The sequence below is a fragment of the Brachyistius frenatus genome, unplaced genomic scaffold (assembly GCF_029030835.1).
Source record: "Brachyistius frenatus isolate BFR_SWC_R1_liver_20210118 unplaced genomic scaffold, ASM2903083v1 Contig_55, whole genome shotgun sequence".
Taxonomy (NCBI): Eukaryota; Metazoa; Chordata; class Actinopteri; family Embiotocidae; genus Brachyistius; species Brachyistius frenatus.
In genome coordinates this window covers 1760168-1781846 of record NW_027210654.1, presented here as the reverse complement: position 1 = coordinate 1781846, position 21679 = coordinate 1760168, and the positions used below count along the sequence as shown (strand labels likewise).

At 40.8% G+C, this 21679-nt stretch overlaps 1 protein-coding gene across 1 annotated transcript; it reads left to right on the top strand.

Moving 5' to 3' along the window:
* The first annotated feature begins 5796 nt into the window (after window positions 1-5796).
* LOC138624811 (DNA topoisomerase 1) lies at window positions 5797-20768 on the top strand. The gene is made up of 12 exons (XM_069705346.1): window positions 5797-5893; window positions 6107-6222; window positions 8284-8405; window positions 10987-11109; window positions 11249-11436; window positions 11746-11890; window positions 12676-12819; window positions 13363-13548; window positions 16089-16157; window positions 19504-19618; window positions 20307-20434; window positions 20631-20768. Exons 1-12 carry the CDS (start codon window positions 5859-5861, stop codon window positions 20733-20735), a joined length of 1476 nt encoding a protein of 491 aa, XP_069561447.1. The 5' UTR covers window positions 5797-5858; the 3' UTR covers window positions 20736-20768.
* The last annotated feature ends 911 nt before the right edge of the window (window positions 20769-21679 follow it).

The window sequence follows — 21679 nt, the reverse complement described above, 5'->3', positions numbered from 1 at the left end:
TTATAACGATGCCCAAAACACAGTATATTGCTCTTATTTCATCCTTTCACGTTTTCTGAGTTCAAATCTCGAATCTCTCATCTCTAATCCTCTTAAAGTCGAGGTTTTAACTCCAAGAGGAAATGCATTTTTGCCTCCCCGCCCGGACAGGTACGGAATTAAACGGGTCACGTCATTTGGCCGTAACGCCACCCAACCTACCAAAGAGGAACCTCTTCGCCCAATCAGCATTCAGCTGGAACTGACGTCACCGTAGCGCAATGCCAGCAGGGACCAGCCGACATTATGGTCTGTCCATCACCGGGCGCCTGAAAAGTTTGCATTTTTTTTATTTTTTCCCCCCCTCATTTACGGATATTACAAGTGGTGAGTTACCGGTCGATTTATAATGTGTAATGTACTTTTTTTTTTTTTTTAATTTACTTTGACATATTTACCATAAACTAGCTAAACTGTACGTTGTTGTTTTTTTGTTTGTTGTTGTTGTTTTTAAATGTGCCTGCGTTAGCTTCCGTTTGCTAGCTAATTGGCTAACGACTTCAAAGGCCGAGGTTGTTTTTTTTTTTTTTTTTTTTTTTCAGGCGCAGACACAATCAAATGTGAACTTTTTGTTGTTGTTGTTGTTGTTGTTGTTGTTTTGCCCCACTGTAAACGTGTTTGTTCACCTTTTCTTCTGCCGAGGGTACCTGTGAGAGATGAGGAGGCAGAAGGACGCCAAACGCGACGAGAAAGCGAAGCGCAAATCGACCAAACTGAAAAGGCGGAGCGACAGTGAAGGCGCAGATGCCGGGGACTGCACCGCCGGGTGAATGCTGTGGGGACCGATGGGAAGAAAGATGGGTTTAGAAAAACAACAAAACAAAACAAAACAAAACAAAAAGATTCGCTGCCAGGCACAGTTTAGCCAGAGCTTCATCATTACTCCATCATAAGACATTAGGGGTGGGGTGGGGTGGGGGGGGGGTACTATTATCAAGTCACTTTCATGGATCAAATGCGGAGACACATTTATTTGAATAAACCCAATATACAATATAACGCACTTGCAGTGTTAGTCAACGATATGAGCCGTGTGGCAGCAGGAGAGTGTCCACTGACTGTCAAGACTCAAGCGTGTGTTGAGCTGGTGGCACTGAGTGCGTTCATTTCGCCGAGCCCCGCCGGCACTCCCGTTTTCGTATGAATAAATTCATTTACTTTGATATCCGATGCGTTTATTACCGTGCATGTGTGAGCAGACAAATGAATGCGGAGTGATCTGTCATCGGCTTGTGTAATTGATGAGAGCCATGAGATGAATAGACACCTGTAAGCGCCACTGGCAGCGGAGCAGGCAGCTTTCTGCGACACAGCCTGGTGTTATTTCATGGCACACCGACTGAATTACTGATTGAAGATAAACTTATTCTCCTCCTCAGCTACAACACTCGTGAAACTAATCCCCCCCCCCCCCCCCCGAGTAAGTGCATCCCACTTTAACTATCGTATTGCCTGAGTCAAGATTGGGATTTCAAAATTTAAAAAGAAAAAAGATGTAGCTGGGGGAGTAATTGCTGCTCAGTTTCGTTTCACATCCGGCCCTGAAGGTTGGAAAGGTCGAACTGAAAAGAAACATGTGCAGAGCTCTCCTGAGACACTGGTCGTCTGATCGGTGACATTTTTTCCGCTTTGTCTGATTAGAATGATCCTAACCAGACAGAGACGCGAGTCTTAACGTCAGCCTAATGTGCCTTTAAGCCTCCACTTGCTACGAGTGCAGCTCAAACTGTCTGTTGGCGGCCCGTTTAAAAGCAGAAGGGAAAGTGGATTTCTTCTTGCAGTTCTACATTATTTCTCTAAGTGCTTGTATGTTACTGATGCTTTATCACTAACGAGCCTTTTCTCCTCTTCTCGCGGTCGTGCCGGTCCTATCTTGACATCGTGATGAACAGCGCGAAGCCAACTAAATCTCGAGAGAAAACCAGCAATAGAAAGTCTCATAAGAAGGTACATTACTCCTTCTCCTCTGTTCTATCTTGCACGGGGTTAGCGGTGGCTCAAATTTAACCGGCTGTCCTCTATTTAGTCTGACCCTAATTTATCTCTCTGACTCAATGGAAATTCTGTGTCATCTCGACCAGGGAAGGGATTGCGATGATCATGTGGGTCCATGTGAAACTCTCACCCCGTCTTGAATTAGCATGCCAAATACCAGGCTGAATATTCCAGTTGCTGTTACCCAGTGACCCGAGCTCAGGCTGTCATTGATACAGTCTGTGCAGCAGCTTTTCCTCCTGGGTAACCTCCGTGCTATTTGAATCCCACAACATTGTTCAAGTTTGTTCTCATGCATACAAATGCCTCTCCCACTGGAAGCAATTATGTTAGAGCAGTGTTTTGATTACATTGTTTTAAATCTATAGCATCAGGCTACGCTTGGAGCTGTACATAGTGTTTTTTTTGTTGTTTTAATAGGTACATCTGTTGATTATTAAAACAATCATTATTTTGGCATCTTCAATTATTTTTTTTTTCTTACCGGCACTCCAATTTACAGTGATATCATACTGTAAAAAGCAACAAATCATCAAATAGCGTTTTTGCCTGATAGATTTTTTTTAATTTTTTTTTTATCAAAATTTTAACTTGTTTTGTCTCTGTTGATTTCTGAATACAATGACCACTTTTTTTTTTTTCCCTTTCCTTAATAAATTACATTTCTGTGCAGAAGTTTAGATTTGCTCACTGGATGCTTATTTAGAGTACAATCTAACACTTGCATTTGTATGGATTTTTCTGTTCGTGTGTTGCTGTCATTGGCCAGCTGTGTTGCTGTCTTTGCACTGCAAGTATGCTGGGCGGCGCTTTAATACATGTGCTCCTCTTAGGTCAAGACACCCAAGACAGAAAATCTTGAGTCTGCCGGCAGTGCCAGGTAGGGATGAAGCCCTAATGCCATGAGCTGGTATACTATTAAAGCTAAGATGATAAGCTGACAAGCTACGAGGGTGCAACTGTGCCAGAAATCTTATTCCCCCCCCCCTTCTTTCTTTCTTCCTCCTGAGGTGGTGGAAATTAATCTTTGTGTTTTGATGTTCAAGGGGTCTGGACAGAAGCCTTCCCATTTTATACAATGTCTCATGGAAAATTAATTTCACTCTGCACAGAAGAGACATATTTGTGGCTTGTCAGGACAGTAATAAATGAGAATGCATGTTTTGAGTAGTTGGTTGCGCTGCAGGGTGTTGCCAGGATGGCAGACTGTGGCCGAAGACCTGCTGTGTCAAATCTGTCTCGCAGCAGTGTTTCTATAGAGTTGTTAATGGCTCATTTCCCAGAAGTGGATTTAGCCCAACCCGATGTTATGATTGACATTTCAAAGGAGATGTCAGTTGGAAAAATTATTTGGCAAAATTTTGGCCTTTAATGTTTCCCTTAAGGTTTTTTTTTTTTTTCCCCTCCAGAAAGACTCAGGTCGTAACTGTGCTAGTTGAGTGGGTTTCATGCAGGAAGGAAAGTTTTAGGCCTCGCAGTAGAGTTAGTGAGGAAACATAAGGCTATTAGAACCACAGACCGTAAATGTCAATGGACGCAGTGACCCACCCTCCTTCGTAAAACTGGTTATGGATTTTTCTCAGCGGTGCAGTATAGCAAAAAAAAAAAATCTGTGACCATTTCCACCAGCGCTCATTTTTTTTTCTCTTCACAGTGAGCAGTTGAACAGAACAGCTTGGCATCAGTACACACTTACATTGGCAAAGTTTCTTACAAAGACTACAAAGAGAGAGTTGAAGAAAGGCCTTTCCTACGAATGATATTTTCAGCGAAATTAAAAGGAGCCTGGACTCACAAGACATTTGCCTCCCGCAAAGATTAGGAACATTGATGTGTCAGTAATTCCCGTTGGAATGGACGTGATTGTGACACTGCGACACCTGCAGGCTGGCATCGAGGTCTCTGCATTTACTTGTCAAATTAAAAATCCCTCCAAGTCGTATGCAAAGCCTTCTACCTGTTGTCACTAATTAAGCAAATGCGGCTGTGTTTGGCCCATATTTTCTTGTACATACTGTCAAATAAAAGTACAATAGTAGTTTTGTGAGAAAGTAAAAACAGGATTTGTACTTTTGTTAACATGTCACAATGAAGATGGTTGTTTTCCTGTGAGCAGTTGATAGAAAAAAAGTGTAAGGTTTAGGTACTTGTATACAACTTTCTAGATGAATGGAAAGAGTCAAAAACAAGCTTTACTGTGAAACCATATTCGATTCCTCTTCTTTCATATTTGAAGATGTAAAATAGGATGGTTTCAGTAAGTTTGTGTCTTGTTTTAATCCATCGGAGTCTAAACGTTTTTTTTTTCTTCAGCTGTAAAACAAAGGTCTCATCATCTTTGTTTTATGCCTGAGCTCATACGACATGTGCAGGAAAGACCAGATGGAGTCCTACACCGGAGAACCGGTGTGGAGGCTCATTACCCTCGATCTGAAGCCATCAGGGGTCGTTGTGTAGAAGTGCAGAGACAGTGCATTAGCCTCTTAAATGTGTAGTTGCTATCATAGTGGCTTGTAATTTGGATTCAGTAAGCCCATTTGACAATTATGTGCTACAGTGCTTTACATTTTCCCCATTTACGCCCTTAATAAAGATTATGTGAAGGAAAGGAGAACACTTATTTATGAGCAGCGGTGACTCTAATTTGTTGATTTCTTAATTTCGGCCATTTCCCCACCTATCAATTCTTCACTTCGTAGGGAAAACCAAGCTTGCAGTAATTTTTTTTTTTTTCATTTCTAACTGCCGTAATTATATGATTATCATTACTGTTTTGATAATGTTACTTAATTACCACAATCATGTGTGATTTCTTGTGGTCAGTGAGTCATTATGGTCTGCTTGAGGTTTCTTTTTTTTGTCTATTCCACATGGAAGGGTAATTTTACCCTGACTCTGTGGCCAGCAGAACAGCAGGTGGCAATGAAAAAAGCCATTAAGCTGGTATTCTGCCTTTTTATTATCTTTTTAAGTACGGGCTAATTCAAAATCACCAGCTCAAGTCGCATTAGAAATTAAGAAAATACACAACCCTTAATAAGAGTTTAGAAATGTGTTTGTCCAAGTGCTACAATATTGAAATAATGTCCCAGTGGGGTCAAACAAATTGAAACTGAAATTATAACTTATAAAATTGGATTTTTTTTTTTTTTTAAAGTTGCCTGTTAGTTTTTACTACAAGCTTTAGAGTGGAGTTTTGCAAGTAAATTTGAATAACTGAGCTCATGTTTTAGCTGAAATGCATATTTCAGTGAGACTACAAAGAGCATAGACCTGCGATTTGGGGGGAAATGACCCCCCCTCCCCTCTTTTTTTTTTGTGGTTAAGTGAGTCTGTGAAGCAAGACCCACAGGATGACGACTTCACTACAAAGATAAAGACGCAAGGGATGAAAAGGAAAAGAATTACAGATGAGTCCATTGAAAGCCCTTCACATGCCACTACTTCACCTACGTAAGTCTGACAAGGTGTCTCAGGTAGTCAATGAACTTCCAACCTTAATTCTCTCCATATTTTGTAAGCTATTACTATTCTGTCCGCCTCTGTATACCTGCAGCTTCAAGAAAAATGATGAGAAACATGCTCACAAAGAAGAAAGTGACAGAGAGCATCAGAAAAAACGGTCAAAGAAGACAACAAAAGAGGTAAACGTCTGTCTCCATCAATAATTGTAAGGTTGATTCTTAGAAATGCAGTTCACAATGGAAATGTTTGAATTTTTCTTTACACAGACAGTAAAAAAAGAGGAAGAAGAGCATCCGGTCACAAAAAAGCCGAAAAAGACAAAGGAGGCGATTGAGGAAGCAAAGCAGTTAAAGATCAAAATGAAGGAAGAGGAGGAGAGGAATCGCTGGAGATGGTTTGGAAATGCTGCTTTTATTCATCCTGTGATGACCTGGACACACACACACACACACACACACACACACACACACACACACACACACACACACACACACACACACACACACACACACACACACACACAGAGTCAAAGACAAATTACTGCGTGTGTAAACAACAGAGCTGACATTTTCACTTTCCTGAAATCATCTCGCTTTGTTTTTGTCAGGTGGGAGGAAGAGAAGTATGAAAAAGGGGTGAAATGGAAGTTTTTACAACACAATGGACCGTACTTCCCGCCTGAATACCAGCCTTTACCAAACAATGTCAACTTCTACTATAATGGTCAGTTGTGCATGGAGGTAGAGTATGTTAGAAAGGGTGATTGAAGCAGGATTGAAAGGGTTTTACACACTTTTTGATACAATTTGTTTTATACAATTGTTGGTACCTCTCAGGTACTGTTGAGACCAGTTTACTTTTGGACCCGAGTTCTTGGGATTATTACTGAGCATAAAAACAGTCCAGTCATCAGCCATACATGTCCAAGCCATCACAGCCTCTTTAGTATCGTTTTTGCTTGCATGGTCACCTCTTTACCTCTCATACTGACAGATAACTTCGCCTTAATCTAAACGGTATCGGCCGTCAGAGAAACATTTAATAGCCAAGTGTCAAATAACCTTTGAACCTTTCCAATGATGCAAATGGAGTCAAATTAAAGCTGATGCTTTATTTAGTATCCATTATTTTATTTTAAATTGAATAGCTGACTCACAGTCTAAGTGTATATCAAAATTTCACACTTGACTGTAAATGATTATGTTTAAAGTTGTTAAAAAAAAAAGTGTTTTGCTGTTTAAAATTGTTATGTTTAAAGTATTATGTTCTGACCTTTAACCTTTTTCAGTTCAACTTTCATCCATACAATCAAAAACTCTGCCAGACTAATGCTCACAGCTTGTTTACTGCTGTAATATAAATTTGGGTATGCCAGGCTAAGATAGTACCACCTTAAAGTACTTTTAATGCTGACTTAGAATTTTTCTGGCAGGCAAGGTTTTGAATGCGTGTGTGTTGACTGTAACAAAAAGAAAACACTGACTAACAAATTAATTCTAAAAAATGTAGTTGGATTCAGCGTACAAGAATACACAAACAAATATATTTTTGCATGGGACTAAATCTTTGTTAATCAGTCTAATTTGAATTTGTCAACTTTATAGTTTTAAATGAAGTGTTTGGATGAAGTAGCTTGTGAAAAATAAGTTGGACCAAATTTAGACGGCCCTGCCCGTTTCTTCAGTGTGTCCAATAAAATAATGTAGCTGAAGTATTTCATAGTAAATAATGTTACATTTTGAGAAAGCCTGTCAAAAAGAAGACATTTCTTCCGAAGCCTTTTTAAAAGACAATATTGACTTTTCAAGTCTGAGCTCTTCATGCTGGTCGTTCCCAGTGAGCAATAAAATCAACAGATCCATCCCATTTAATCCCAGAACATGAAGCGCCACTCTGTTCTGCAGAGGCATCAAGTCCCTTCTGGCCTAGTTTTGTAGAAAAGGAGGCATTTTTAGTAGGACAGTTGACCCTAAAAATAGAATGAAGCGTCCTCAGGTCAGTTTGACGTTCAAGGAGAAATTGGTAGTTATCATTTTCATGGCTTTTTTTTTTTTTTTCTTTCACTGACATCATTTCAATCCATCTTAACTTCTTCAACAACACTCGGCTGTTACAGGCTAGGTCACAAGACACTTTTAGAGATGCTTTAAGTTTGTTCTGATATACTGTAATGTAGATTCACAATCTTTCCTAATCGTTGAAATTAAAACTAGGCAGGGTGGGAACTCTAAGGAGGACAAACAGTGGACGAAGTTGTATATATAATAAGAACTCTTTGAAGTGAATGTAAGAACGCTTGTGTGCATGCCTTAAACTCACTTGCTAAAACACAAAAGACTTACCCACACAAAGTTGGATCTTTAGGATGCCAGACGTGTATCGGGACAAACGCTGATTGATGACTGTAATTGTTTTTGCTTCGTTTAGCAGTCTACCCACAATGGTGTCCTATGGGGAGTTGGTTTGATCTGTTAATTCCTGTACGTGCATGTTCTTGTTTTTGTAGCTCACTCCTAGTAGTGGGCTTGAATGTAGATCTCTGTCCTTGTCTGTGCACCTACCTCCATAAACTCATGGATTAGCCTGACAGCCCTCTCGAGGAGCGGTGGTGGGTGGTAAAGCATGTTGGATTTTGATTGAACTCTGAGCTTCTAAACAATTGTGTGTGTTAGTGAACAGCAGAGCTTGTTCAGCAAGAAAGTATTGACGGTAATAAAATAAAGCATTCTCTAACCCAGTTGATTGAACGTCACACAGAAGTGACCCGTTTCTGTTTGTGTGCAGGTAAGAAGGTGAAGCTGAGCCTGGCAGCAGAGGAAGTGGCGCTGTTCTTTGCCCAGATGTTGGCCCATGAGTACACAACCAAGAAGGTGTTCCGCCAAAACTTCATGAAGGATTGGAGGAAGGTAAAGCCAAAAAGCGTCACGCAAGTTATTTGGCCTCCCGGTGTGATTGCGAGTATGATTGGTTGTTGTGTTGGTCACGTGTAGCACACGACAAAAGATCACCGGCCAGAAAATACTCCTGTCTGTGTGGGTGAATGGTGTCACCTGGGTAGAACGAGCGGACAGAAACGTTGTCAACATGCTCCCTTGCATGTTGTGAACTCTCCGGACAGTGACCTGCTCATTGGCTACTACGCAGACGTTGTACGAGGGACCCTGCAGCGTAAAGTCCGTCTAATGTCTCGTACAACCGATTCAGACATTTGCATCCTAACATACAGCTCTTCCTGGTAGTGTCCAGAAAGGTTCATGGTCGCGGCACATTTTGTGAAAGCAGTTTATATGTCGGCCTTGTAACTGCCTCAGATTTATCCCCCCCTTTCGCCCAAAAGCCAGCGACCGCAACCCTCAGAACAAGAAGCAGTGGATTCATGTTCTTCTTTAATTTTAGCTGCAGAAACTTTGTCTCAACAACACAACCAAGGATAGTATTAGTTGTCTGTATTCCGGCTGTGTGTGTGTGTGTGTGTGTGTGTGTGTGTGTGTGTGTGTGTGTGTGTGTGTGTGTGTGTGTGTGTGTGTGTGTGTGTGTGTGTGTGTGTGTGTGTGTGTGTGTGTGTGTGTGTGTGTGTGTTGTAGTAGTAAATAGTAGAATTTGTGTGTGTAAATACAGGCTTGAGTGTGACTGGTACATGCTCGCTGGTGTCTGTCAGGGTGTCCTCTGTGGAGAAAACACCGTGCCAAGCCCCAAGGCATATCATGCAGAATTAATTTTGCGCTGCTTAGTGCTCAATGCACTTGAAAATACGATTTATGTGAAGGCATTGATATGCTAATCCAGACAACTAGCTCTCCTGCATACGAACAAATCCAATTAAACTGTTTTATTATAGCCGGAAAAACCTCGTCCTCGCTCCACTGCCCTCAGTGCCCGCCCACTGTCGGTTGTCACTCATGCTTAGACGCGCCGGCTGACTTCGTGTCCACACTGTCAGTGTGTGTGTTTGTGTGTTTATCATCTACTATGACCATCGATAACAAAACTACAACAATCGTGCTCTGAAAAGCCTGATGGATGAGCGTCATTTTCTTTATTCTTAATGCTTGTCTTCAGGATGGATGCTTTTGTATTTCTTTTTAAATACTTATCCATTTACAATGTTTATTATATTATGATCTAAGCTTTTATATGTCTATTGCTTTTACTGTTGTTTTTATTTAACAGTGTCGTAGCAATGGGTAATAATGTCATGATCAAGATACTGAACACATAAAAAAAAAAAAAACTGTTCATTATTTACGGTTACGTTCGGCTGGTCAAGACCAATATGACCTAAAAAATAAGAAATTGCTGCTCGACACGGGCAGATAGTCTCGGAAATGTTGGCCTCGACTTCGTGCAGTGTTATATTTTCTTCCAGGCAGCAAAAGGCTCATCATAATATTTTAGCACCAGAAACGTTTGAGAGCCGCTACCGAGTCGCTCACTTTTTGAGTCGGTGACGATAACTTTAGAAGGTTGAAGTTGAAGCTGCGTTGTGGCTGTTTTCCGTCTGTTTGTTTAGCTCACGTGGTAGAGGCCTTCTTCACACATCCAGATACAAAGCAGTTTGCAGCAGCTCTTCTGAGAGTGTTGTGTCGTTGAACATGTGCAGCAGTTCATATAGTGTGCTCCAGCTAAGTAGTTGCTTTGTGACGCATCTGCTGTGCTTTTCTGACCTCGCAGTACTTGACAAGTTGTAGAGAATTGGGAAACGGGACGGCGATAATCGGCTTTTTCTCCATCCTGTTTCAAACTCTGTGTTGTGGAGTGGTGTCGTAACAACTCTGCTCTCGTATCTGCTGGAATCAGGATAATTGCGATTGGTTCGCACCTGGTTGTCCCTCACACCTGGTGTTGAATCTGTATGTGTGAACAGGTCTTTAGGAGGAAGCGGTCTGTACTTTGGCCTTTCATAACAACGCCTCTTTGTTTTTGGATGGACTGACGGGGCCAGCCCTACGCACTTCAATGTCTGTCATATGTTATTACTTGAATTTGATTTTTGAACAAACAAAGATTCTTTACTCTATTTTCATAGCTCCCAGTAAATGTAATAATGCAGTATTGTGCAGATAGCGCAGACAAAGGTCTGTTTCTTCCTTCACTTCAAGTTATTTACTCGGGTCGAAAGAAGTGCTGTCCATACGTTTGTCATCAGTATTGTAAATTTAAGTTTAAATTACTCCTCTCGAACTGGAAGCCTTTAAGGACTGTTGCTACTTAACTCTGGATATAAATATGTATATTATTGCCATTGTCATTGATGCATTTATTCAAAGACGAAAATACTGTCCTTTCACAATAGTTCGGTAGCAGTGAACACCTATTTTCATTACAGTAAATATATTGTATGTTATTTTGCTACTGATTCTTTTTCTGGTTAGCTAATTGTTTTATCACTAGAAGATATCCCATTTTGTTATGCTTATTTTAATTTAAAAAAGATGGAAAAACTCTGAATGAGACCTCACTTGAGTGTAACACATTGTTCCTGTTTAGGAAATGACGGTCGAGGAGAGGTCACTGATTAAAGATCTTGACAAGTGTGACTTTGGAAAAATTCATGCCATGCATAACGACAAGGTGGAGGCCAGGAAACAAATGAGCAAGGAGGACAAACAGGTGAAGCTCAGACTCCTCTCTTCAGTGCTTTTGAATGATGTTGTTTTCAGTATGTACAAGTATTATTTTTTTCTGTTACTGTCTGAAGGAGGTCCGAGGTTCTGCACAACTGAATTTTTGAAATGAATTCCTGTCGTAGGTTTTGAAAGACGCCAACGAGAAGCTAGTCACTGAATTTGGCTACTGTCTGCTGGACCACCACAAAGAACGCATTGGCAACTTTAAGATTGAGCCTCCAGGGCTGTTCCGAGGTCGAGGTGAGCATCCCAAACAAGGGATGCTGAAAAAGAGGATCCAGCCAGAGGATGTCACCATCAACTGCAGCGCGTAAGAGAGGATTGTGACACATAGTCAAGTAGGATTCACGAAAACTCGGATCACTGTAGCTGCTAAGAGCAAATCTCTTGGGTTTACAGAGATGAGATTTGTCAGTTACTGAAATATGGTATATTAAAGCAGTACGCTTGTTTAGTCTTACAGTCTAGTTTTATATTTCTGCACTAGAAGTTTACATGCGTTCGCTTGGAATGTAGGGCTAAAACGTTTTGAACTTCTGACAGATGCTCCAGCATATATATGACCTGTACTGTGACTGCTTTTATACATACCTTCTTGACTTGTCTTTTCCTCTGGTAGAGACTCCCGTGTCCCTGTGCCGCCTGCTGGTCACCACTGGAAAGAAGTTCGCCATGACAACGCTGTGACATGGCTGGCCAGCTGGAGTGAAAACATCCAGGGCCTCACTAAATACATCATGCTCAATGCCAACTCAAAACTCAAGGTAATCAATCTGCTGCAAACGGTAAAAAAAAAAAAAAAAAAAACATGCAGGCTGCAACTGATTAAAGTTTGACCGTTTTGTTTCTATTTAATCAGTTGTCCCTAGAAAAAAAAAGTTTAAGATTCTGGCATAAACAAACTATCTGTGTTTGACAAGAGATGTAAACCCCTTCACAGAAGATGCTGATTTTAAGTGTAATTCTTCTGTAAATGTATTTTTTTAAACAAAATTGGGAGACAAATCTTTGTAATTGCGAATAAACTTGAGCGACGTCTCGTTCTCTTCCTTTCTCTCCTTCACTTGCTCACTCCTCCTCTCCTTTCTTTTCATCTTTCATGTGGAAAAGGTTAAGTTATTCCACTTAGTCTCCACGATAATGTGCGTGTGTGTTGACTGATAGTGGTTTTAATTGTATCTTGGTCACAATATACTTTGGAGCCAGCAGCAGACGGAGAGAATTTTATCGTTAATGTCGTGCGTCTTTGTTATACTGTAGCACCCTGCATTTATGTCATGATTACCATATTGAATGTTTTGCTTCAAAGCTTTTTCAAGAAAATTACTTTATGTTATCATGTTGTCACTTCAGTTCTTTGTTTTATGTTTACATTGCTCCTTCCCCCCACCCTCCCCTGTCTTTATGCTTCCTCCTCACTGTCTCTTTTTCTTCATTTGTTTTCCCTTCTCGCTAATCTTGCGCTCCCTTTTTTTTTTCTTTTTTTTTTTTTTTGTCTACATCCCTCTTCCCCCTCCTCCTCCTTCTTCCTGTCATCTGATGAATGCAGGGAGAGAAAGATTGGGAGAAGTATGAGGTTGCTCGGAAACTGAAGTCCCGTGTAGATGACATCAGAAACGGCTACCTACGGGATCTGAAGTCTAAACAGATGGGCTCACGCCAGAGAGCTGTGGCACTGTACTTCATAGACAAGGTCTGATACTACGATATTGCAAAAGGAAAAACTCTAAAGCAAACATGTAGCAATCCAGTTTTACATCCTTACACATCAGCGCTTGAAAGAAACTGCTGTCGGTTTCGAGACTCTCCTTTGTACGCTGCTCGGATAACGAGCGCCATATGAACATATTGGAAATCAATGCAATGTGTTATTATAGTTTCTTTCTTTTTTCTCATACAGCTGGGTAAAAGATTATTATTTTTTTTGCAAAGAGAAAAATGGATTATATGTAGCCAATTTCTTCCAGTGACCCCAAGCTAATTATCTTGGTCTGCAAGGAATGGAAGGATAGATGGAGTATGTGATTGCTTTTGTCTTGTGCCAAAGACTGTTTCTATTGTGATTTTGCTTTATTGTGGTTACTATGCAGTTCTTTATGGTGTATTTGTCTATATTTAATGATCATTTGATTGGTGCATGTTTTCCCTGTGATTTTGGAGTGATGGTGATAAAAGTACTGGGTGTATATTTGTGGATTTGGTGCTGTATTAATCTCTGTTTTCTCACCCCAAAAAGCTGGCCCTGAGAGCTGGTAATGAGAAAGAGGAGGGAGAGACGGCGGACACAGTCGGTTGCTGCTCGCTCCGTGTTGAGCACATCACCCTGCATGAGCAACTGGATGGCAACGAGTGTGTGGTGGAATTTGATTTCCTGGGTAAAGACTCAATTCGCTACTACAACAAGGTCCCTGTCATCAAGAAGGTAAATAAAGAAACGACGATTGGCTCACATAGTCATACTTTCTCCCTAAATCATTTTTTTTTTTTAGTTGTTTGGAAATACAATTATTTTGAGCTAATTTCATAATGTATGCAAGTCAAATCTGTCCAGTCTCAGTAGGAGGAGACATTCGTACAAGACACCCGTGTAAGTGTCGTTTATTGTGCTACAAACCCAATATTTTTCATTTTAATAAACTAGGTTTTGCCCTTTGGGTTTTGGCTAACGTCCCAGCAGAGAAGGTCACTTGTTTGCATATCGACAGTCGCAGAGCCTGAAGCACAGAGGGAACTGAGAATTGTCCTCAGGACACCGTAGTAGATTGGATTCCTGTGGCTGTGGTGGTTTAATTTGTCTGTCTGTCAGAATAGTTGAACTGTCACTCTGCTCCTGTCTGCCATTCTTGTATTCTATCTTAATGGGGGGGGAATTCTACCATACCACAAACACCATAATGCACCTTTAAGTAAACTCCACCCTGTTCTCTAAATGTCACATCACAGGAAGTCAGGATATTTTTCTTCTAACATTGTACCGCACTTTAGAGCCACATGCTCCTTTTCAAAGCCATTAAAGGTTACTTTCACAGTGTACACTAATGACAGGGAGCCTGTTGATGCCTTCAATGTTCCCAGTACTTCCGACGTTTTTACAGTTCACGCTGTAACTTAATGACTTGTGGATCAGGTTCACTGCTTCTTTCTATGTTTAGTCTTTTTTAAGCTACTCTGCCTCTTTGCTTTCTCCTTAGGAAAGATAGAATAGTTGCACGTGAAAGTTTCATTGCAGCAAAATGACCAAAAAACAAATCACTGAATTGAAAGTGGGAATATAAGTGATGTGGACTAATTGATATAATTTGTCTCTGCCCCATTAAACATGCAGACATTTGCCGCAAATCAGTTCAAAGTTATTCACTGATCAAGTCTCTGTCATTTTAAATAGAAAACCAAATTGGTTTTATTTTCCTGCATTGCAATATTATTTTGTATAAAACCTTCTTAGTGTCCCGGCTATGACCAGGCTATACTAATATTTAACTAAACAAACTGCCTATATCAGAACTCAGCAACTCTTCTCAGCTTTTATTAACCATCTCGTAAATAATAATACAGACTGTGATGAGCTGGTCAGCCAATCCCACAATAGATGAAAAATTGTGTCTGGAGACTCTGAAAAAGGAGAAGAAAAAAAAAATCGTGTTTAATTGTCTGCAGTCTGTCAAACAGCTGTCATATTAATGTGTCTGTGCAAGTGTGCATATGTAAATGTCCAAACCGTCCTCTGGTGTCAGTCCATGAAATCTTTTATTCCAGAGATGGGAAAAGAAATGTTTGCACCTGACAGCCAAAGTGTTTTGTTTCTTGGCAGAACATATAATTATTCAAATGAGTGCATTCAAAAGCATCCCATTAGCTAGAATTAATTAGTCCCTGCATATTTTAGCATCATCTATTCCCAAGCAAATCAGTAAGATTGCTGCTAAATGTCACTTGGAATAAAATGGAACAATAATTTATATTTCTAACCTCTGGAGACGTTTAGAATCCTTGAATCCGATACTTGAAGACTATTTTATACAGCGTGTACTGCGTATGCAATTTCTGCACAATATCTGCATTCAGAGAGCATTGAGCACTACTGGGAATGAATAGAAAAAGATTCAATTATAAGGTGGAAGCATGCAGCGCATGCTATGGACTGCCAATATTGTATGTCCCATATGTAATTTACAGTAAAGGGGGAAAAAAATCCTGTTGGTGATTCTTGGCAGAATAGAGGAAGTCGAGGTTGATAATATGAACACTGAGCTGCATTTCTTTGTCTCTCTAACACGCCTTGTGAAGACGGCTCAATCTATTTGTTTGTTTAAAAACAAGTACCTACAGCATTCACTACTTAATTTAAACAGACTTAAAGACGGAATAATTTCATCAAAATAACCCCCCAGTGTGAGTGCACATGCAGATAAATAGACATATTGTGTTGGGTACATGGGAGCATGCATTTCTAAATGATTACTTTTTAATTTTCAACACATCATAAATACCAATTAGGTGAGCTCTTTTTCTCTGAGATTTTTCAACAGATACCAATGTTAAATTTTTATCCCAAAAGCACTGGCTCTTTACTTTTTACATTTACAGTTTATTTTCCAAGGGAAACTAAATTGACACAATCCAGCCAGTGAAAATGTCCAGTGCGTTTTAGCAACACATCTGTGGCTATTAATTGGTATCTTGCATATCTTACTGGTTTATTTGGGGAGCGGATGCTTCAGTGGAACCCACAGAGTCATTGGAAATGTCAGATGTAATTGTGCCAGTTTCACTTCTCTGGTACTGCTCTGAGATGGACAAATGAGGTCAGGCTCCTAACACCCACATTGTTATGTCTATGATGCACTAAGTTGTGTAATTTTACAATTTATTTCAGATCTCAGTTGCAAACTAGCCTGCGTAATAAATATGATGCATTCCTGTAAAAGTACCTTGATCTAATTTGTTTGTATATCTTTTCAGGTTTTTAAGAATCTTAAAATGTTCCTGGAGAACAAGCAACCTGGAGATGAGCTTTTTGATCGCCTTAGTGTGAGTAGCTCACCAACTGTCTCTGCTTATATTTCCCTCAGTATTTTCTACACTTTGTGATTCTAACCAACCTAGATGTGAACTTTTAAAACTTTTGTCAAATATTCCCGGCTTGTGCACTACAGTGTGTTGTCAAATTCAAATAATTAGTTATGAAATTTCTCAATTTAGGTGAAAATTTCTCAAGTTTAAAAAAAAAAAAAAACTAACTTTCTGTAAAAGAGCTCCTGAATTTGGGTTCTGGGTTGTGTATAAAGTGAGAAACTCCCTGAGGTATGTAATATGTGAGGAAAAGGTTGAAAAAGTTGGTGAAAAATGGAATTAAAAATTGTTTTAAATGTTTTGTGGCGACGGAAAGCTGCAGTAAAGGAAAAGCGGGGACTATATTTGAAGGTGTAAAAGATGAGATTGAATGAGGGTGAGCCGTTGGTGTGGAGAGATGAAAGCGGTAAAGTGAGAAAACAGGAGTGGAAGAATATTGCATGCTGGGGGACTGAAAGTGGAATAAGAGTTTCAAAAGAGAAAGGGGACGGACTCTGGCAGATAAAAATGAAACTGTGTGAGGGAAAATTGAGAGTGAACATGCTGGGCAGATGAATTTCCACACATAAAAATATGGCATGCTTTCAACCTCTTTCTCTAGCTGCAGGCAGGGAGGCCACACAGACTGCAGCAGTTGTACACGTGGTTTGCCAAACATTGGGGAATTTGGGGCTTTTAAAGCTGCTCTTAGTCTTTATAAAACCACATTATTTGTCTCTCTGAGACAACAACCCAGGCTAACAGGTCGTCCTTGTTGAGGAATCTCACTATGCAGTTCCTTTTAGTGGAAACCATTGGACTTCTGCAGCAGCTCACAGTCTATTGACTTTGGATTAAGAGCTCTGATTGTAGATAAATATCTTCCTTCGTGGTACATTGAAGAAACACATGCTTGTATGTGGGAACGTATGCAGCAGATGAGTGACTACCTTGGAGGAATGCGTGTAATGAAATGGAGGGAGTGGAAAATTAGAGAGACCGTCTCATGTTGGTACATTAAGACTGACAAGTAGGTAAAGAAAGATAACACACAGAACTAGGATGTGAGGGGGGAGATGAAAAGACAGCAATTGAAGGAAGATGGTCTGGGCCTCTGCTCTCTGCCCTCCGGTGTGTCAGGAAATGTCAGAGTGTGTTGGAGGTGGAATGGTAATGGCTGCTGAAGCCGGGCCTGATTGACACATGGAAAGGCCAGGACACCGAGAGGGTGGAGGGAATAGCGGTGTGGAGAAGTAGATGGAGCGGTGGGAAAGTGACAATTGGTCCACATGAAGGGTGTTTAAGAGGAAGAAGGTGGACAAGGGCTAGAAAAAGGTAGGAGGTGTAATAGAGGGAGGAGAGATGGAAGTGGGGAAAGGGCAAAGAGGGGAGAAGTGACAGTAAGGCTGAGTTGAGGCGGAAGATGTGGAAATGTAGCGTGAGCTGCACTCAGCTGGCTTTATGGAGAGAGATGGTGGAAGATGCAGGGAAAACATGGAAACATCTGAAGTGTGTATAAATTTTGCATTCTTACTTCCCCGTACTTATTCTTATAAACCTGTGATTAAAAGCTACGATGAATTAGTAAGAGAAAATAAGATGGTGTTCGGGCTAAGGAAAGTAGAATGGTGGAGAATTTAAGTAATTGAATAGATTATAAAATTGTTATTTAGGGAGTTGGAGAGCAAAAGAGGAAAGCACATAAATATAATTAAACAAACGAAGAAAAAAAAATTGAAAAGAAAAAAATAACGCAATAAAATAATGAATGAGAAGTTTAAAAGAAGGCGGGGGGGTGGGGGGTTAAGTGTCTCATTGTGCTGAATAACATTTCCCAGAAAAGAGAGAAACATGGTGCTCATCAATATAACCAGGCTGAGGTCCGAGTGTCTAACCTGGGCTGAAAATGCAGGTGTTTGTCAAGCTTGTCTAGAAGCCTCCTCTCTTTAGTCCGCATCATTAGAGCTACAGTACACACATCATATTCAGTTTCAGGTTAACTGTAACCTCAGTACATTCACTCCAATTACATCTTTGTCAAATTATTTGAATTACTCCCTGCAGTACAGTAGAGTCCCCATGAGCTGCCGATTTAGCGTATTTCGTAATTTTCCTCTCCACTCTATTGTGTCCCTTCCGCCATCTACCAGATGCAGAGAAGACACAAATTGAACAGCAGATCATCACAGCTCGTTTAGAGTAGCTACAGTCAATATTTCTCCCTCGTATTAATTGCCATCGCCACAAATTGGCTTGCAGTATGTTAATAAGAAAGTCCAGCCTGTTAGCATCCTGTAATAGAGATAGGAAATTAGAACCGCAGTAATGCCACGCTATAGTAATGTCTTTGGAGATGACACGGGTGACACACACACACACACACACATTTGTGCACACACAACACACCATGCCAGGGTAGTTGCAGATGTGAGAGCTATCATATTTGCCCCTCAGACTCGCAGACTCCTTCATTAGAATTGCTGGGGCAGAGGTAGGTTGCTCATTAGCAAGGCAGTCACAGCAGCAAATGTGTGTTCCAGCACGTACAGCACACATTAAAACACTCCCTCATTGTGTTTATAATAAGCTCTTGCAGTTGGACACACACACACACACACACACACACACACACACACACACACACACACACACACACACACACACACACACACACACACACACACACACACACACACACACACACACACATTGATAGAAGTCTGTGGCTCGAACAGCCAGGGCATGACCCCGCTCTGATTAAACCAGCCACATCAATATTGTAGCCTTCATCAGAATTATTTCTCTTCTTGTCAGTGATGAGCTCTTCAGCTGGCTTGTCAGTGTTTTTTTTTCTTTTGCAACTGTATGCTTTCATTTATATTTAAAATGCATGTGTTTCCTGCCTCTCCAAGTCCTCATGTTTACACCATTTGTGCATGTGTTTGTTTAGTTTTCCCACCAGTGTGTGTGTGCGCCCCCTTATACTCTTACTTCTGTTTCATTTCTGTGCTCTGTTGAAACTGCTGTCATTTGACAGGAGCTAATTGCTATCTAACTACAGTCTGGGACAAGTCTAACTTGTTATAATACCTACAGAAATGTCACAGGGGAAATAGTACTGTGATCTTTTTTAATCTCCCTGCACTAATGGATGGCGATTATAATGAAGGCAGAGATGGTATTTTGTGTTTTATTTGTTGTATTATATTCCAGACACTGCTATTGTACATTTCCACAGTGCCACCTAGTGGTAGAGAACAAGGATTGACTTGGACTGAAGCTCATGCGATGGCAGCGTCCCTCTCCGTTTCCTTTCTAATTGCAGACCACAGTTTTGAACAAACATCTGAGTTCTCTGATGCCAGGTCTGACTGCGAAGGTCTTCAGGACATACAATGCCTCCATCACCCTGCAGCAGCAGCTGAAAGAGCTCACAAACAGTAAGTCACACGTACTCACTGCACTATTAAACCGTCCGACCTTACATAAAATGCACAGGCAGTTTAAAGCACTGGCTCATATTCCTCAGCCGCTGGACATGGACCAGCAGCTTCAATACTGAAGCTTATTATCAATCCAGCTCTTGTCAGTGTCTCATTAGCCGACTTTCTCATGTCACAGAGTCCCATGATAAAACAGTCACACTTGAGACATTTTAAGCTTCCTTGATTCAAGACACCCTGATGTCAGTTAGCTTTTTGAGCCAGGGCAGGGAGTACATTATCACAGCGCCCAGTGCTGTGCGTCTCTGCCTCCCTCTTATCAGGGTCCCATTGGCTGCCTCTGCCACCGTTTTTCATTCAGAGATAAAAGTGTCACACTTTCTCATTTCTGGATTGCCGCTGAGAGACAATATGCCGGCTGACATGTGTCAGCTGTGTTTATTTTGTGAACCCCAGGAGGAACAGAGGAAGCTAATAGGGATCTGAATGAATGAAACTGAAAAAAATGTGTCGTGTGTGTTGGAAGTTTGAGATTTGATGGTGCAGATTGAGAGTCCATAGTATTAACTTGATGGATGCCAGCTTGATTTGATCTTTTCAAGTTTTGTGCATAATTCTGGTTTGATACATGTTCTCACTTGGATTTTCTTCTTTCAACACAAATTACTATTGTCACCCTCCAAAGTGTCTGACAATATGTCAGAGAAACTGCTGTCCTACAACAGAGCGAACAGAGCAGTTGCTATTCTCTGTAACCACCAGCGGTCGCCGCCAAAGACCTTTGAACAATCTATGGCGAACCTTCAGGTCAAGGTAAGGGCTACTGGTTTACTGGACACTGTACATAGTCACATTGCATGAGAAAGGATAGTGTCATATATTTTTTTAATGTTTATTGGTAAAGTCCATTTCAGAATTCCAGGAACAATAAAGTTTTGTCATCTACAGCACACCCAGTGATATTTTGACTTAAACAGTGATCCAAATGCAACTGATGTGCTCTACCCAGATTGATGCTAGAAAGGAACAGCTGGCCCTGGCCAAGACAGAGCTGACACAGGCCAAGAAAGAAGCCAAGGCCAAAGGCAAGTCGGACTCCAAACTGCAGACGTAAGTGTCATAGTAATACAAAAGAAGAAGGAGGGGGGGGGGGGGAACAAAAAAACCCCACAACAACAGCAAGCTGTGGATATTAAAACAATTAGACATTTTTGTTTACAAATGTGAAACACAAGCACCTATTTGTTGATTGAATCGCAAGCAACGCACTTCCCAAGAGGACGACACCCTGCAGGTTTAAGTGCTTCTGAATGACTGCTAAAACTGCTTCAGTGTGAATAATGAGCTGTGGGTATATTTATGAAATGTAAGATCTTGAAGTTGAAATCATGTTAGTTGTGGCAAGGCGTTGCTGCAAACACATTGTCTGTCTTTTTTTGTCTAGAACAGTCAGTTGTACAGTTGGTCCCGCTGGATGTCAGATGAGATTTTTTTTTTTTTTAACCAAATATTGAATCCATTTGTGGCGAAAATACTTACATTGGACTCCGTACAAAGTCATATGTTGTTATATGTCACAATGTACCTCTCTCACCTTTAGCACCTTGATGAAATCTTTTACATTGAATGTTTGATATACTGTAGGAGTGTTTTTCCCTGCTCCTTTTTAGATATTTACCCAAACATCTTCCACACGCTCATGTTTTGTTTGCCCAGAATGGGGGAAGAATTGACATTGTCCTCCGAGTCACAAGTCGTGTCTCCGATGTAACTCCCAGAGTTGACTGTTTGGCCCTGCCGTGCCTGCCTTTGTATTTCCTGTCAGAGTGGTGGAGCGGAAGAAGGCAGCAGTGAAGCGCTGTGAAGAGCAGCTGCTGAACCTGGAGGTCCAGGCAACTGACCGAGAAGAGAACAAACAGATTGCTCTGGGTACATCAAAGCTCAACTACCTGGACCCGCGCATTACTGTGGCTTGGTGAGTGAATATTAACACAACTACTCCAAACTCTCCGGATATCTTGTTGAAAATACGCACACAAGTACATGCATACTTTGTGC

Bases quoted from the DNA above. Each gene is read 5' to 3' on its own strand.
- LOC138624811 (XM_069705346.1), top strand. From the start codon at position 5,859: ATGAAGGAAGAGGAGGAGAGGAATCGCTGGAGATG. The intron at 5,894-6,106 runs GTTTGGAAATGC...TGTTTTTGTCAG, and splicing joins GAGAGGAATCGCTGGAGATG to GTGGGAGGAAGAGAAGTATG. The intron at 11,437-11,745 runs GTAAGAGAGGAT...TTCCTCTGGTAG, and splicing joins GTCACCATCAACTGCAGCGC to AGACTCCCGTGTCCCTGTGC.